This window comes from Rhinichthys klamathensis, unplaced genomic scaffold (assembly GCF_029890125.1).
Source record: "Rhinichthys klamathensis goyatoka isolate OS25496 unplaced genomic scaffold, OSU_Roscu_1.1 h1tg000289l_1, whole genome shotgun sequence".
Taxonomy (NCBI): Eukaryota; Metazoa; Chordata; class Actinopteri; order Cypriniformes; family Leuciscidae; genus Rhinichthys; species Rhinichthys klamathensis.
Genome location: NW_026606808.1, coordinates 254258 through 272997, shown reverse-complemented (window position 1 = coordinate 272997; position 18740 = coordinate 254258). Strand labels below are relative to the sequence as shown.

Genomic DNA, 18740 nt, shown 5'->3' with positions numbered 1-18740 from the left:
GTTCAAGCTTTATTTTTACAAGATTGAATGGTAACACTTTAGAAAAATAGTCTGTCATTAATGCAGGAAGTAATGCAGGACTAAGGAGTAGTAGCCTGGTACAACGGGGATAAATGCACCGCGGGGGAAAAGGCTAGTTTGATTTTATTTTCCTCTAAACCAGATGGAACAAAAATATCCGCTTTTCAAGATGCAAGTAGAAATTTGGCGGACCTGACACAATCGCGGGCAGCAGCGCAAAGTTTATCCTGCGCTAATTTGATCTAATATTTGATGCTTTTAAAATGTTGTAGATTTAAGTAGCAAATGAGAATCGATAAAATTAATGTTTATATTTTGAGACAAAGGTCGTCTTAATGATTTTCAGTTTTGTTCAAGGTAATTATTAATACGGGAAAATATGTATAAGTATGGTATTGGGGTAAAAGGCGCCCCGCCCCTTCTGTTGGGGCAAAAGACACTAATAAACATGATAATAAATATCTGGCTGACTTTTCCTTTTATGGACATGGTTAGATTCAGCTGGTAGGCCTATATATTAAGTTGGGTGTCCACCTTGATGAAACAATCATATTTTTAAAATATGATATTAATCATATATAATAAAATATAATTTATTGTTACTACTGTAAATCTATATTAAATTATTATGGCATCTCCTTCAATGCTTTCATAATCTTTACTTTTTAAAATGTTTTTTTTTAATATTTTAATGAAAGTATATTTATTGAACAAAAATGAATTCTTATTTATCAAAATAAAAAGACAATAGTACTTTGCTATTAGTGATTGTTTTGAAAAGGTATTAACTTAGATATTAAAAACATATTATTAACTTATTATTATTAAAAACACATTTTTATTATTTATTATTTTTAGCGATAGTATCTGTATAAATATGGTGTGCCTTTAGCCCCATGCTGATGAGCCTCTATCCCATGTGTGGGGTCTCCCTTGGCCTCCCTTGCCACCTCATACATTTATAAGATTTTTAAACAAAAAAAGAATTACTAATTAATTACTAATCACAACATTAACGTGTCTGAGATGTGAGTAATTGTCTTTTTTTACTCTCAACGACAACGTGTTAATAAAATGCATCACTAATAACTCAAGTGTTACCCAGTCCCTCTTCAAGGACTACTAGTGATCTGGACCATTGTTTTAAAGTGAAAAAGAAAGATGTTATTTTCTTATTTGAGTTACTGTTACCTTATATCAGCTGGAACCAGTCTAGCCATTCTACTCTGACATCTGTCTTTAAGCATTTTCGCCAGATCACAGATCTGTCACTCACCGGATATTTTCTCATTTTCGGTTCATTCTCTGTAAACCCTAATGGTTGTGCATCCCAGTAGATCAGCAGTTTAGATCAGTAGATCAGCAGTTTCTGAAATACTCAGACCAGCCCGTCTGACACCAACAACAGTGTCACGTTCAAAGTCACTAAAATCACCTTTCTTCCCCATTTTGATGCTCGGTTTAAACTTTAGCAGATTGTCTTGACCAGACAGTTGATGGTAATCATTAAATTCCATTTTCCTACTATGGAAGTCAATGGGGTCCATCAACTGTTTGATTACCAACATTCTTCAAAATATAGAAACTCATATAGATTTGGAACAACATGAAGGTGAGTAAATGATGACACAATTTTCATTTGTGGGTGAAATATCCTTTAAATTTGTATCTCTGTTGACCTTTGAGTTTTTCTGCTGCTGAAGTATAAGACATTCTTATCGAACATTAGCGTTTTATATTTACTGTATGTCAGAGAAAAACATCATACCGTAACATTCTGTCTTTCGTGATACAGGGAGGAGATCCAGTCAAATTTTATTTCTTAACAGCAGACAATCAAATAATAAATGAAGAGTAAAATTAATTAATCCGGATTACAAGTTTAATAAAGAAACATAAAAGGAACAGTAAGATATAATTAACACACTCTAAATATTCTTAGCCTAAAGATAGCCTAAGCCTAAAGGCTTAGCCTAAAGAACATTGGTTTAGAGATCTCTCTTTGAAAAGACAGGTTGCAAATGAGCAAGGTCTGATTCCAGAGGTTTAGACTGTGCAGAAACTGATCTCCATATTATACAGTTGCTTATCGGAACAGGGCTAAGTTCCTCTTTTCATAGTATATTGCATTGAAGCAGACACACAAGACACACACATATCTAGTGTTCATGTTTTCACACTCGGAGGTGTTAGCCCATACACTGCAAGATGCAGACATCCCAAGTCTCCCGGAAGTTCCATATGTGGAGCATTTGTGGTCTGTCTTTCGGAAACTTATAGACTTTTTTAAATTAAAGATTAATAAAAGAAATCATTAAACATATTCAAATGATAATAATGGTAAACACATCAAAATGATAGTAATGAGAAACACATCAACATGATAATAATCATTTCTTAAAATATTGATTGATTACATTTGATTAAATGATACTTAAGATATATAATGTGTCACGATTCCTGGCTTGTGTTTTCCTTGTCTTGTGTGGACTTTAGTTATTTCCTGTTCTGTGCCATGTTTTGTAGTCCTTTTTAGATTTTCTTGTTTATGAGTCTCTCCAGGTGTTTCTAATTAGCCCCGCCCCCTTGTTATCTCGTTTAGCTTGTTTGTCTGTGTATTTAAACCTCTGTGCTTCAGTTGTTGGTTGTCGGTCGTTGTTGCTTGTAGCTGTCTCCATGTTCCTGTCTTGAGTTCCGTGTTCCTTTGTTTGCCCTGGATGACCTTTTAACTTTATTAAAATAGAGCTTGCCTTTGGTTTCTCTCTCTGCTTCGTCCTTGCCTCAACGTTACATAATGATTCAAGGATAAAACATAAGTAAAGGATAAAACATAAGCAAGAAATGATTCATGCATCACTATGATTCATGCTGTTGGTTATTGAATGCAGCATCAATGTATCTTTGTATGATTTCCCATAATCCTGTGCCTATAAAAATAAAATAAAAGTTATTTTAGGAGAAATAATTACATAATATTTGCCTTTAATTTATGCAGTTCTGGAATATTTATAAATATTATTATTTTGTGTCTGTTTAGATTTATATCTAATTTTACTTAAAAATAGAAAATAATAAAACTCAAGGTTTAATTTATTTAAACTGATTAATAAGATCATGTAACATAATGGCTAATACTGACTTCCTGAGCTGAGTTTGACAGTAAACATTTTCTGAAGCGTAAGCATCTCCTTTTTTTGTGAGTTAGTAAGAAAGGGGAAGGAAATAAGATCATCAGAAAGTCTGCACAGCTTCTAAAACAGACAGTAGAAACTACAACTAACATCAGAGAACAACAGCAACATGTAATGTAGGTAAATCTAATCGTTCGTTGCATTTAAACATTACATTAAATGTCATTTTAAGCATGATTTTCTGAAGTGTGTTACATGATTCATGATTCTGACTGTAAACACCCTTCAAGTGTCTCAGTCAAACTCAATGAGTGTGTCTTTTTTCTCTCTCAGGACGAGCAGCTCTGTGTGTTTCATTGAATCTGAATGTACAGAAAGTGAAGAACATGAACTCCAGACTCTTACCTCTGATCCTGCTGCTGCTGCTCAATACAGGTTTGACAATTATGTCTTATTCTCATCTGTCAGGTTTTAATGTAAATGTGGCTCTAATTATCTTTCACGTGTTCCAAAAGTGATTGTTTTGATTTTAACTTAATGTCCAGTGAGTCTGAATGTTGGTATAGTTTAACTTTCCTCTCTGTTCTCCAATGTCAGTGTATTTTATGTAACGATTCTAGCTCAAATAAAGGGAATATAATTTTAATAACTGATCATGAATCGCATACATAGATTAAATTACCCGTAAAGGGGATACGTTGCCAATGTATCTGTATGGACAACTAAATACAACGGATTATAATCAATTATCATACAGGTAGACAAAAATACATCAATTGTATATATCAATAATCAATCACAATGAATTATAATTAAATATGAATATATCAATTGTCTAGAATAGATTGATTCTCAGGATAACCCTTAATGGAATTCATTTGTTATCGAATAATCTGTTCGTCCAGCAAACTGACCGTACGATCTTTCATCAACCCCCAAGAAAAGTTATCCTTCTTATAGACTCTCAAGAAAGGCTATTTCTCTGGCCATGAAAAATAACTTCCCTGTTCTATAAAAATACTATTTAAAGTATCCACAATTGTAAAGCTTGTAGCTTAGATCAAACATTTTAGGGACTTCGCAATATGAGCAATAGACAGAGTCAATAAATGAATATAATGGATTTAATAAAGGAAAACTACGTATACCGGTGACTAAAGTTACACGGAATAAATGTATATGCAACAAAATAAATGAATGAATGAACAAACGAGAATACGAAAAGGGAAAACAAAGACTAAAGAAGACAAACAAAAGAAAACAGACCCGAAGAAGTCTGAAGTGTAACTGAAGAAATAACTGAAGACCTAGAGGAAACCGCTGAAATTTCTTTGATGCGGCCAATTAATCATCATGGTTGTGTGTGTGTTTGTGTGTGTGTGTGTGTGTGTGTGTGTGAGCAGCAGATTGGTGAATCTGGATTGTAACAATTGAGGATCTCTCCTCTGTCTGTATGTAAACTTCATCTCAGTAATGAAATGTTTTCTTGTTCAGGCTTTGTAACATTGGACCGCTTCTCTGTGTCCTGTAGTCAAAAGAATATTTGTGCTGTGAAGGAGTTTCAGGAGACACTGACGTGTTATTTCTCCAACATCAACAACATCAAAACTGTGTTCTGGGTCAGCCAGAAACAAAGTTCAAACTGGAGAAAGAATGATGAACCTGAAGATTTGACTTTAGACTCGGACTACTCAGGACGGGTGAAGCAGGAGGTCTTAAAAGACCGTTCAACACTCACAATATCAGACCTGAGAGAGAGAGACTCTGGAGAATATCAGCTCATGTTCATCATGAAGGATGGAGTTAAACATCTCAGCTCAGTCGCCGTCAATCTAACAGTCACAGGTGAAACTGAGTCTAGATTCTGGTCACTTCAGCTGTTTTCTTTTGTCATGTGATGAAATATTTTTTATTTTTGTACTTTAATTCAGTCCTGCAGGTGAGAATGAATCCTACAGACCCGAGAGATCAGAGTATAAAGCTGACCTGTGATTTTTCCTGCACCTCTAGAGCTGGGAATTATTACTGGATGAAGGATGGAACGTATTTAAGATATACATGGTCTAACAACATACTTGTGTCACCCAGCACAGAGGCTGGCAGATATTCCTGTGCTCTTGATATAAACTTAAAACATCGCTCCTCTTCTGTGTGTGAGTGTCAAATAATACACACAATGCGGTACTGTTTGTTCATCCATGTGTATATTTAAACATGTTTTAAAGTAAGTGTGAGTTTTACATGTTAATCTGTGACTCTTTCAGGTATTTCTAAGAGTGGCTGCTGGGATGTGTCTTACTCCTCTAGAAGAGTCTGTGCTTTGATGGGCTCAACAGTGGATATTTCCAGCACATACTCACATCCCTCTGGTTATACTGTAGATAAAACATTCTGGCATTACGTTCAGCCTGGTGACTTCAGTGATCTGCGTGAGGAGCTTCAGTTTGCTGGTCGTGTGGAGTATGAGGGAAACACACTGAGAATCAAAGAGCTCAAGATGAACGACTCTGGAGAATATAAATTCAGGATCATCACTGACACAGCAGAAGGAAAATACTCTGGATCACCTGGAGTCATTCTTACTGTTACAGGTAACTGATCATGATGGATTTGATAACATTTTAATTAGAAGATTCACAGAAAATGTACTGCCATCAACTATACTCCATTTTATACTATACTATACACATTTTAAGTCCAAATCAATGTTAGGCCCAATTTGAAATACTTCAACTCTGTTCTTCAGATATGACAGTGATAAGCAGCCCAAACATTATATCAGAGGGACAGGAAGTGATATTAATCTGTTCAACTAAATGCACCCTGAACAACAATCATACTTACTTCTGGTTCAAGAACGGACGGCTGGTAACGGATGGATTCACTAAAGCCAACAAGCTGTACCTGGACTCAGTCAGCAATGAAGATCTTCAAGAGTATTCCTGTGCTGTAGAAGGTGACACTTGTCTCATGATACATGTGCTTTAGTCTGAAATGATTGCAGCAGTCTGAGTGTTTCTTATATGATTAATTTCTGCTTACAGGCCGAGAGGAGAGCACAGCACTACGAAACACTGCAGTCGTACTGTGTGTGTTTTTGACTCTTGCGTTCATAGGAGTCCTGTGGTATAGGTCAGTAAATTTTGTTTTAAGTTGAATGATTTTGAAAAATCTAAAACCTAAAATTATGAGCTAAAGTAAATATAATTATTTAAGATTCTGCACTATTTTGTCACAAATTAAATTTAATCTGTTAAAAATGTTGACTCAAATTGTAAAATAATTTAATGCAATTTGATAATATATAAATATAATCGGTAACACTTTCTATAAAGCCTGTATTTATAATGCATTACTATATAAGGGTATTCCTAATGGTTAGGTAAATAGTAGCCTACATGCATAATGTATTATAACAACCTTATAATATGTTGTATCATCTTATAAATAATCATTACATCAGGTACAATATATTATAATATGTACGGACCTATTTGTGGTTATAACTTTTAAGAGTACAATGTATTATAACACAGATGAAGCATGCATTTAAAATGCACCATATGGGTGCTCTTAATGGATTATAATACACCCATAATGCCTTATTGTGTGTTGTATCATATCATAAATAATCATAACAACAGTAATACCTGTGGTTATAACTATTGAGTGTGATCATTTATAACACACAATGAACGTAATTTTATCCACTTAAGTTATAATGCATTATATATCCCCAATTTTACTTTCCCAAGTCTCATATCTTGACATTGTTTACTTAGATATGCATAGTATCACACTTCATCTGGTATTTTACTGCTTGAAGTAAAGTTTTCTTTTAAACATCTAAAAAGCTTTATAATGTGGTCATAATATTTCTAAGTGGTCTTTGTCTGCTTTAAGTAAAGTAACAAAAGTTAAGTCTTTTAAACAGCCATAAGATATCATGAAGTTATAAGACATTTCCCTTCAGGTCAAAATCAAAGTTGCGAGGAAAAGTACAAAAGAACAATACATTCACAATGCAAATCATGTTTTATTCATAAAAAACTGAAAAATTACGAGGCTTTGCCAAATCTAATACATATGTAGTAATATAGTGGAAAAGCATGTAGATTTAATTGGTAGCTTAATATTTATACAAAAAGAAACTAGAAATCAGGAGGTCATTCCCTTTTTAACAAACATTTTCAATTGATATTTAGAAGTGTTAAAGTGAATGCAGCTAACTTTTTTTTATGTCCAGCTTATTGGTTATTTTTGTTCTTGTCTTGAAAATGATAAGTAAAGATACATTTAAATATACAATATTAACAGTTATATACAGCTTGAGGTGCACAAAAGTGCAGAAAAATACGTTATTTTACAGTCTGGTTAACCACATTCATGTAAGTTGTATTTTCTAATGTCATGTACAAGGCAGCGAAGAATGTGTTAGGGTGGTTCCTGGCACTTTCAGTGGTTCACTGGTACTTTCATATTTGAGTGTTTCCAATGAGGTTAATGTTAATTTCATTGTGACCTAGTTTAAAGGGATAGTTCACACACAAATGCAAATTCTGTCATCATTTACTCACCCTCATGTTGTTTCCAAACCGGAATGAGTTTCTTTCTTCTGTTGAACACAAAATAAGACATTAAAGAATGTTGGTAATCAAACAGCCATAGTAGGAAAAATACTATGGAAGTCAATGGGTGAGGTTGAATAATTGATTACACAATTTTTATTTTTGGGTGAACTGTCCCTTTAAGCTCACTGGAAACTGGAAGCAAGCTAAAAAAAAGTACAAAGCAAATGACTTATAACCACTTCATGATATCTTATGGCTGTTTAAAAGAAGACTTAACTTTTAGTACTTTACTTAAAGCAGACAAAGAACACTTATAAATAGTTTGACCACATTATAAAGCTTTTTAGATGTTTAAAAGAAGACTTTGTTTTGTCACTTTACTTTAAGCAGTAAAGATCACTCATAAGATGAAGTGTGATACTTTGCAGATCTAAGTAAACAATGTTAAGATATGAGACTTGGGAAAGTAAAAGATATTAAACTATGGGATACATTACATACAATCATTGTGTGTTATAAATTATGATTATCATATTGATAGTTATAACCACAAATAGGTAAGTATTATTACTGTTATGTGTGTATTCTAATGCATTAAGAACACCCTTATGATGCATTATAAATGCAGGATGTTATAATGCATTGTACTCTTAAAAGTTATAACCACAAATAGGTAAGTATTATGATGTATTGTACTTGTTGTTATGATTATTCATAAGAAGATATTACATATTAAGGTTGTATATAAGGCATGATGCATGTATTATAATGCATTAAGAATACCATTGTAATGCATTATAAATACAGGCTTCGAAGAAAGTGTTACCATATAATATTTTAATATAATTTGTAAATATATATTTTTTTATCAAATTTGGACCCCTCTGTGTACTATATAAATAGTTGTGTTTCTTTAAGGAGGAGAAGGTGTGCCTTGTCTAAAACCCACAGGGTTGAAAAGGAGGAGGTGCTGGTGAGAATGGATGACACTAAATGTAGTTTTACACACATTTATTTAAAAAGTCAACTTTTCTAATTTTTTAATGTGTTTCCCCCAACAGTATGACTCGGTGCACGATAACGCAGTATCCTCTGACCTCACGCAGAAAGCAGATGCCGAAAATCAAGACATTCAATATTCCAGCATTAGTTTTAAAACAAAAGATGCATCTTCAATCCCTACAGCCTTATGTGAAAAATACACCACAGAAACAGAGGATGTCCACTATTCCACTGTCATGTTCAAATAACACACTGTTACCCTCTAGTGAGCTAATCATATTATTGCATTTGGGAGATATAACTTGCATAATTCATTGTTGTCCACACCCCAGCAACCGATTTCCCACACTTTGTATTCTCATGTATCACTCCGCATAATAAAATAATTACAGTTTAAATCAATACTTCATGTCAATTTATTTTTTGGTAAGTAGCCGAATAATGTGCATAATAGGCAGAATAATGTATATTCAGCTGGTCATCACTTCAGGATGATACCTCTGCTTCATGTAAGAAATCTTTTTACTACATGAGAGATATTATGGCTTTCTTAACTATATGATTGCTCACAAGTAGTACTAAATAAAATATAATTATTTTGAGTAATATATAATAAATATAACATGCTTTATATATATATATATATATATATATATATATATATATATATATATATATATATATATATATATATATATATATAGTATTACAGGATTAAGCACTAAAGTCCAGGTTCCACTGGATTGCCAAGTTAGACCAATGAGCTGGCAGGAGTAGAAACACAACCGGTTGGTTCTGCTACACAACTGGTTAATCATACATTTTGAGATCAGTATTTGGCCAGCAAAAGCTTGACTTTAAAACAGACATGGTGTTTTTGCACAACCGCTGATCATGAGAACTGTTGTATTGGCCTTGACTATAGCTCTTGTGGGTAAGTAACCTGCAACTTTTAAATGACATAATTTGATTGCATATCACAGCATATCATAATTTGACAAAATTGCCACCGTAGGACCTATTTAAATGAATATTACTCTTTTTCTGATATTTCAGCAAGTCAACATGTGAATCTTCGCAAGAAGCTAATCTAATTTTACTAGTGATAAAAGGATATTCTACGTGATGTGGCTATGCTTGGCTATGTGACAATGATTGCCAGGTATTGCAGTGATGCTCTTGAATGCCAAGTGGAGCTTCTGAAGGTAAAGATGATTCTAAATCAGGGATGGTTAACTTGGTCCTGGCGGTTCACTGTCCTCCAGAGTTTAGCTCCAACCCCAATCAAACACACCTTAACAAGCTTATTAATGTCTTCAAGATTACTAGACAGCTACAGGCTGGTGAGTTTTTATCAGGGTTGGAGATATACTCTGCAGGACAGTGGCCCTCCAGGACTGAAGTTACCTATCCCAGTTTTAAATTATTTGATTGTGTGGATATATGGACCACTTGCTCTTTTTCTTCTAGCCCATCCATGAGATTGTTTCTGAGGCGACTGCAAAGGCTGACATTGCAGAGATCACCTTGATTCTGTAAGTACTGGGCAATGCCGGTCACCCTGCTAGCATTAAATACTTCACGAAGTTTCTACCAGTATTTGGGACCCAAATACCTCAACTTCCCATGAGAGTTTAAGTGTGTGCAATTTTGGCTCTGAAGGCCGTTGCCAAAAAGGAACCAAAACTGGTTAGTCAGAGATTTTTGAGTCATGCTTCGTCATACTGATCAAATGGTTTACTATAGTGTTTCTCAACTGTTGGGTATGTTACTCTAAAAAAGTAATTCATTTCTATCAACTAATTACATCTTCAACACGGTTATTAGATTACTGTACCAATTACTCTTTCTAAAAAGTATTGGATTACTTGTTACTGATTACTTTCTAAATCCCATATCAACCTTGACCAGTTGAACAATACAAGGACAGACATGAAACTACTCTTTTAAAGGGGTCATGAACTGAGAAATCAAGTTTTACTTGAGCTTTTGACATATAAAAGGTCATCACAAGAATATCCTGTAGGTTTCAGAGCTGAAAACGTCCTTGTTAGTCAATCACAGCAGTGGGCGTTTACACTGCAGTCTCACAGTTTGCCCCTTCAAACAGAGCATTCAAATCAGAGGGCTAAAATCAGGGTAGGATAAATGCCTTTTATTTCTAAATTATGACCATTTTTGATGTAAAAAACAAACATTGTATAATGGACCAACATTATAAGTGCACCCCAGGGAATGTTATAAAACAATAAAACAATGCAGTTCATGACCCCGTTTAATTCTTTCAAATAAATAATATAAATTTACATAAATTATTCTGAACTGACCACAGTATTTAAAGGGAGATGGTTACATTAAAAACATACATTTTAACATTAGACACAACATTTTTGTTAAATCCACATAATTGTTCTTTAGTCTATACAGTATTTAATGCAATTACATGTAATTAAATGACAGAAAATGTTTGAGTAAACCCTTACTTTACTTTTTCAAGGGAAAATAAATAAAATTACAGTAATTAATTTCTTAGTAACGCATTACACCCAACACTGGTTATTATATGCATCTCGCTTTGCATTTCAGGTCCAGAATGTAGTTCTGCAGATTTTTGTGGACAAAGATCTTCACCCAGAGCTGCGCATGGTCTCATGGATTGTTCTTTTTGAGACAAAGCCAAGCTTGGGTCTGGTTATTACTCTTGCACGTGCTTTACGGAAGGAACTAAATCTACAGGTGGCCAGTCTTGTGTACTCGCACATGAAATCCTTGACAAGGAGCAAATCCCCTGAGTTTGCTCTAATGTGAGTTTTCAGTAATATTTTTCAACATAGATGTTTAAAACTTTAACTTCTAAAATCCAAACCTGTCTTTTTCAGTGCTGCGGCTTGCAATGTTGCCATCAAGACACTAAGCCCAAAACTGGACAAACTTAGCTTTCTTTACAGCAAAGCAATGTTCTTGGATGTTTATGAGTGTAAGAAAGTTCCGTTGATCTATCAATGGTGTTTCATGCCAGGAGATGGTTTCCTCTGAAAACTTACTGATTAGTTTTGTTGTTTAGCTCCTCTCATGGTTGGTGCTGTCGTTAGTGCTTTCATGATCAATGATGCCGCCACCATCCTGCCCAGAGCTGTTGTAGCTAAAGCACGTGCTTACATTGTTGGAGCTGCGGCTGATGTGATTGAGGTGAGTAGCTATGAAGATGCAGTACTTTTCAATTTTATTCATATCTTAAAATCCATACTGTACCTAATTTAAGTATTTTATTTCAGGTTGGCATCAGAACTGATGGAATTCAGGAAGCTCTTCTGAAATCTCCATTTCTGTTTGAGGACAGGCAGTCCAGGATGAAACAAGTGCTTAAGACTGTAAGTGTGGCATATTAGAAACGTAATTTATGCAGTTTTTCTTAACAGCTACATACGTATATGTTTTTGTCTATTTGTTATACTGCAGTTAAAAGCATTCAAGGCCCTGCCAAAGAAGCAGCCATTGGGCTCGATCTATGTGAAACTTCTTGGACAAGAGATCGCTTTTGCTAATGTTGGCAAAGCAGTTATTGAACAGGCAACACGGGTGTGTTGTAGTAATATAATTTCATATAAACTTAGGGTGTGGTCACACTTGGCAGGTTGGGTTCAATTAAAACGAAGCCTGGTGCGATTGCTCTGTTAGTGCGGTTCATTTGAATAAGTGTGAACGCTGCCATCCGAACCCTGGTGCGCACCAAACAAGTGGACCGAAACCCCCAATGGACCCAAGTGGACTGAAATACTGTTTTGACTTTTTTTTTTCACATTTTATAAGCTCTTTGTGAGTTCTCAGCTGAAAAACACAATTATACGTATACACATACAACAAGCCCATTTAGCCCAAAACACAGTATTTTTGGGGATTTTTTATGAGATCTGTTGCAAAATATATGCCCTTAAGCCTGTTTTTTTTTTGTATCTTTAAGTTTGGTGTTAAAAATTACTGTGTGGATGCTAAGCAAAGCTAAATGTATCATTTTCTTTTTGGTCCGGACAAAAAAGAACCATGCTAAACTACAAGTGTGAACACATCCTAAAACGCTGTCATATGAAATGATTTGCATTGACTTCTAAAATTTGAAAGTAGAATGTTCAACATGGGGCTAACAATCAAATTTTATTTACAGCTTATAGGCCATGAGACGGGACCCCAAATTTGGGCTACCGGTACCATTTTGAGGGATTACATTTCTTTTTGATTTTCATGAAGGTACACATCTCTAGTGTTGGAAAATGTGTGATAGCATCCATTCCATGGTAGCTTTCATTAGAAATCAACACTTATATCATCCTACCTCAAGGTAAGGTGTTTAGTGACTACAAGAGAGAAAAATTTATCCTTTTATAATTTAAAAAATGTATTAAAAAAAAATAATATTTTTTTTATTATATAAAAATGTATAAAATTTTATAATTTTTTAATACAATTTTAAATTTATTTATCCTTTTTCTTGACATATGTTTGAAAATCATCCTCCGTAACCAAAAACTACCTTGAATCTAATGCTATCACACATTTTTCAAATACAGGGTCATATACACAAAAATCACCATGCGGTTTAATCCCACAAAATGGTACCAATCGACCCTCTGTCTCACGGCCTATTACTACTGAAGGCTATATACCAGAGCTGCCTGGCAGGGAAAGCACTTAAAGCACTGCAGAATGGCATTGCTTTTAAATATGCCAAGCCCCTGCTGGTGGCTGAAGTGCGTCACATATTCCCATCCGTAGCTGGTGTACCCATGGAGTTTAGTTTGCACACTGCTGCTGTTGCTGCTGCTAATCTGAAGGGTAAAACAGTCTAAAAAGCACAGTAGTCAGTTTAAAGTTTTTCTCTTTGGGAACAGAGAAATACATACAGAAATGTTCCTTTTAACTTTAACTTTCTTATTACCATCATGTCCAGTCCAGGCTATTATTACAACCACCTCTAACTGAAACCATCAGTGTTGCTCATCTGATGAAGACGGATGTGAAGTTAACTGCTGAAGTTTCACCGAGAATTGCCTTACAGACTTTTGCTGTAATAGGACTCAACACTGGCTTCATTCAAGCTGCTTCCATGGCCAAAAGGAAACATCAATACATTTTTCCCTCTAAAAGAGAAAGTAAAGTTTGACATTCCAAATGCTAATTTTAAGATACAGGCAATATTAAATGTTTCCTTCCACAACAGTGATGTTGACATATACCACCAGTGCAGTGAAGGTTAAAATGAATGGAATTGAAGTGCCAACCAAGAATATTTCATACCAGCACCCAGTGGCGTAGGTTTGATTTTGAAATTGGTGGGGACGGGACATCAATATATAAATATATTTAAATTTTGATCGAAATTAATGCTAGGGATATATCAGTGTCACTGGATATTGGTAGGGACACGTCCCTAGCGTCCCTACTAAATTCTACGCCCCTGCCAGCACCCAACAGGTTGAAGTTCTCTCCACATTCATTTTGTATACAAGTCTGTTGCTTGCATTAGCAATTACATTTTTAGACTTTTTTAGATTTTTAGTTCTGCTCCTGATGTTCCGTGTTTTGCTGATAGTTTGTGCCTTATTTTTGTAAATAAATAACCCACTGCATTTGGATCCGGCTCTTTGTTTCTGAGTCTGCTCAACGTTACAGAGGGAAGCGCTCCGACATTGTCACAAGTTGGTTGCAATAATAATGAATGCAGGACCTAAACTCAGCAGTTTAACTTTTATTTACGCTGGACTCTGGTCAACCATCTGAACAACCATTGCTGAAGAATACCCAGTCGCCAGTCCACACACTCCATAAATGTCCCTCGAGCTCCGTCTCCGGAGGCTGACACAGGCTGGTGTCGTTATAGTGGACGAGATGTTGTAAATCCTGGAACGCCGTGTGTGTCTCTCGAGGGACTGGTTTCCCTGCGAGAGGAGGAGAATTTTCACTGCTGCTAGATCCATAGTTTGGTCAGCTCGCGGACCTTTCCCGAAGAAGACAGAGACAGAATTGCTGCAGTAAAGGCTTTATTTGCAACAGGACATTTCTGCAAGATAACAAAAATATGCAATATAGCTGCCATTTACAGTATTACTCTATGTGAAAATACAAAAATATACAAACAGAAAAAGCCATCTTCTAATTCTAGCTGTGATGTCTTGGCATGCAGCATCCATTGCATCCAGGAAGGACATTTGGTCCTGTGGACGATGGTCAAAAATCTTCCATCTTAAGAAAACTTCTTAATGGGGTTGAGGAAAGGGGAGTAATGGGCAAGGAAAAGAGACATCATCCTCTGATGGGCATCAAACCAGGCCGTGACTGCACGGGAATGGTGGAATGCCACATTGTCCCATATTTTCATAACTTCAATCAGCTGTTTCTCTGTAGCAATGGAATAAAATACAGGGGATATATTTGTGTTTCAGTTCACAGTGGCCCTCATTTATCATTCTTGCGTAGAAACGGGCGTATATGTTGGCGTTAGATTATGCTTACACTCCTCTCACCGCCAGATTTATGAAGCTGTGCGTACCTTTGAAATCCAGGTGTACGCAATACCTGCCCTTGATAAATCCCGCGGCTGAAAATGATCGTCATTAGAATAACACGCCCCTATATATTCAAGTCTCCGCCTCCCCCACGCCCTCATTTTACGCCATGGACACACGGAAGACGGCAAAGAAGAGAAACTTCTCCGACGTGGAGCCGAAATGACCTATCACAATGCAATATTTTACAGCACGTCTTTTGAATTAGCATTCAATTTCGAATCACGTCACATGTATTGGGGTGTACAATAGTGATGATGATGATGTGATGTGGAGTACCATTCATTCACATTAATAATTGCATGACAATTTGTAATATTCTTCTTATTATTAGTATGATTTGTATTATTCATGACGCTTATTGTTATTTAGAAGAAGAATGTCATTATTATTATTTGTATTATTATTATTATTTAAAAGAAGAAGAATGTATTTTTTTTTTTTTTTTGTCACTCTGAATAATTTTTTGGTCATTGAAAGCCTTTCATTACCGAACCCAGTCCGTGCGCACCTGCCGGGCCAAACCCTGAAACGTCAGGGTAAAGCGCACAGGCTCGCAACTGAAGGAATACATATGCTTACAAATCAAATGCTTTGGTAACGTCACACAAATTAAACATTGAAGTCCATGTTGCACAAAAATAAACTCTGAAGTTTATAATTACTATGTTTTTTTTTGTTTTTTGTTTTACAGTGGGTCATAATATATAATATATTTTAGTTTGTCAGTGCATTTTGTGGTGTTAGGAATTGTTTTTCTGCGCATTTCAACTCAAAACGTGCGTACACCACTCCTGAGCTGGCGTAGGATTTGAGCGTGCCGTCCATATTGATAAATCTCAAAGTCACCGTGGTTTTGGGTGTACGCCAGGTGTACGCTGGAAATTTGGTGTACGCACTTTTGATAAATGAGGGCCAATATGAACAGCTGTTCAATTTGACTTTAGCCTATAAGTTAGGTTTAGAACATGATGTTATCTGTTCTGACATACAGCGTGAAAGCATTTGTAAATTTGGCAGTAAAAATCCATTGTTTTGGTTTTGGTTGAGTTTGTATGTAAAAGAAGTTCAAGCATTTTAAATTTGTGTTATTTTATTTATTTTATTTTTTATTTTTATTTGAGCATCTAGGTTCCACAAAGTTCTATATAGTAACAAAGGTCAGCACAGTAGGCCAAACTAAAGAAGGATACATGCGCAAAGAATAAGTAAGTAAATAAATAAAAACGTGAATATGATGCTCAAAAGGAGTAGGCAGAAGCTTAAGCTTATTGACGCCTACCCCCTTTTATACATTTGTGCAGTAGTTACATTTACTACAATCAAGAAGACAATTGATACATATTTATGTTGCACTTTTCCAGTGACCATACAATCAACAAAATTAACGCACAACCATTCTGATGATTCCAAGACAAGAAAAGAAGAATCGTCAATTAGTACCCTTTCCACATTTAAGGATATTCTTCCATCCTGTACTTAGACAGTATGACTTGTTTATACTTTGATTTGAACTGATAAATGAATGGGCACTGCTTGAGTTGGGCTCTCAGGTTATTCCAGAGCCTGACGCCACACACAGACACACACATACTTTTCCTCGTAGTTCTGAAAGCTGGTACTTTAAGTTGGCCATAACCTCTCAAATTGTAACAGCTATCTCTTTTTATGAATCATTTTTTAATATTTACTGGTAGTACGACCCGATTTGCTTTATACACTAATTGTGCAGTATAAAAATCAATTAAATCCATGAATTTAAGCATGTTACTTCGTAAAAACAATATATTTGTATGTTCGAGGTGTCCTACCTTATGAATAACTCTGATTGTTCGTTTTTGGAGTATTACAAGGGAATGTAGGGAACTTTTATAATTATTACCCCAGACCTCAATTCCATAAGTGGTCAAATAAGACTTGAATACAATATACACAGCGCCTTGTAATTTAAAACGTACTTAGCTTTGTTTATAATTGCAATATTTTTTGATATCTTCCTTTGTATGTGCCCAATGTGTGATTTCCAGCTCAGTTTGTTGTCTATCGTGATTCCCAAGAATTTGATTTCTGTTACTTTTTCTATTTTACAGTTTTTTCCAACTGCTTACACACGTTTTCAAAACTATGTCCCCTTTTTTTCAAAACTCTACACACAATTACCAAAACTGTACACACAAAATGCAAAATGCCTCACATCTCCTTCAAAATGTAACACTGCATTCAAAATGCCATAAACACATGTCAGAATGAAGCATTTGCATCAAATGGTAAACACTTCTTTCATAATAGTACATTTTTGGATATACCATGTAAACACTGTTATTCTAAATCTAAAGCTCTTTGGTCTTTCATAGGCTTATATCTACATTTCAATAGAATGTTCTACAGTGAAAGTAATCTGCTGAGAGGGATAATTTGTTTAAATCCAGCCATGTTTTAAATTTGGCTAATTCCTGATTTACATCCTTTATAAGTCTATTATAGTTATCATTAGAATAAAATATGTTGGTATCGTCAGCAAATAACAAAATTTTAAGAAATCTGATACTTTAAATATATCATTACTGTAATATATAAATTGAATAGCAAGGGAGCCAGATAGACCCTTGAGGCAGCCCACAAACAATGCTCATACATTTTTCGAATTTTTGTACAAGAATAGAATGATTAATGGTATCGAATGCTTTCCTTAGGTCTATAAAAATTCCAACAGCGTGTTTTTTGCAGTCTACAGCACTGGTGATTTCTTCCACAGCATCAATAATAGCCATAGTGGTCGATCTTTTGGGTCTAAATTCGTATTGCCCTTCGTTAATTAACTCATGCTTCGCAATAAATTTATCCAGTCTGCTATAGAACGTTTTCTCCAATATTTTTGAGAACTGTGGCAGCAGAGAGACAGGCCTATAATTTGTAAATATATGTTTACTTCCGTTTTTAAATAGTGGTAACACTTTGGCTATTTTCATTTTGTCTGGAAAAGTTCCAGTTTGAAATGAAGCATTACATACGTGTGTAAGGGTTTCACAATATTGTCAATTATTCTTTTTATTAATCTCATATTAATGTCCAAATAGTCCATAGATGATTTATTTTTACATTTATGCACAATAGTTTTGATTTCAGTCTCGCTCACATCAGAGAGGAAGATGGTTTGTAGACTGTATGCATTTTGTGTCAAAGCAACAAGAAATGCGTTAATTGTATAGCCTACACAGACGGATGTTGTGCTAACTGTGTTAAGAGTTTAGGAAAGCCGTAAGTGTTTTACTGCTTATTCTGTGACAACAATTTACTCCAATAAAATGCTTTTATTGAATACCATCTTCCCCAGAGTGTCACATGAAGCTTGAAACTGTGGAACTGGAGAAGCAGAGGTCAAATAGGCAAGAATTGCTATGCTACTCAAATGCTACTCTGTTGAGCCTGTGTTGCGTTGCCTGCCTGGCTGTCTG

The 18740-nt window shown here is 35.1% G+C and overlaps 2 protein-coding genes across 2 annotated transcripts in view; both read left to right on the top strand.

Moving 5' to 3' along the window:
• Positions 1-9070, top strand: part of LOC130103471 (uncharacterized) — a 45637-nt gene extending 36567 nt beyond the window's left edge. Inside the window, exons 7-13 of the mRNA XM_056269725.1 lie at positions 4647-4997; positions 5084-5305; positions 5417-5743; positions 5899-6108; positions 6197-6284; positions 8642-8696; positions 8785-9070. Coding sequence (XP_056125700.1) covers positions 4647-4997; positions 5084-5305; positions 5417-5743; positions 5899-6108; positions 6197-6284; positions 8642-8696; positions 8785-8973 — 1442 coding nt within the window. The 3' untranslated portion in view covers positions 8974-9070. The remainder of the gene's footprint in view (positions 1-4646; positions 4998-5083; positions 5306-5416; positions 5744-5898; positions 6109-6196; positions 6285-8641; positions 8697-8784) is intronic.
• A 2725-nt stretch (positions 9071-11795) lies between these two features.
• LOC130103470 (vitellogenin-like) lies at positions 11796-12374 on the top strand. The gene is made up of 4 exons (XM_056269724.1): positions 11796-11914; positions 12001-12096; positions 12185-12304; positions 12360-12374. The coding sequence occupies exons 1-4, from the start codon at positions 11798-11800 to the stop codon at positions 12372-12374; spliced, it is 348 nt and encodes a 115-aa protein (XP_056125699.1). The 5' UTR covers positions 11796-11797.
• The last annotated feature ends 6366 nt before the right edge of the window (positions 12375-18740 follow it).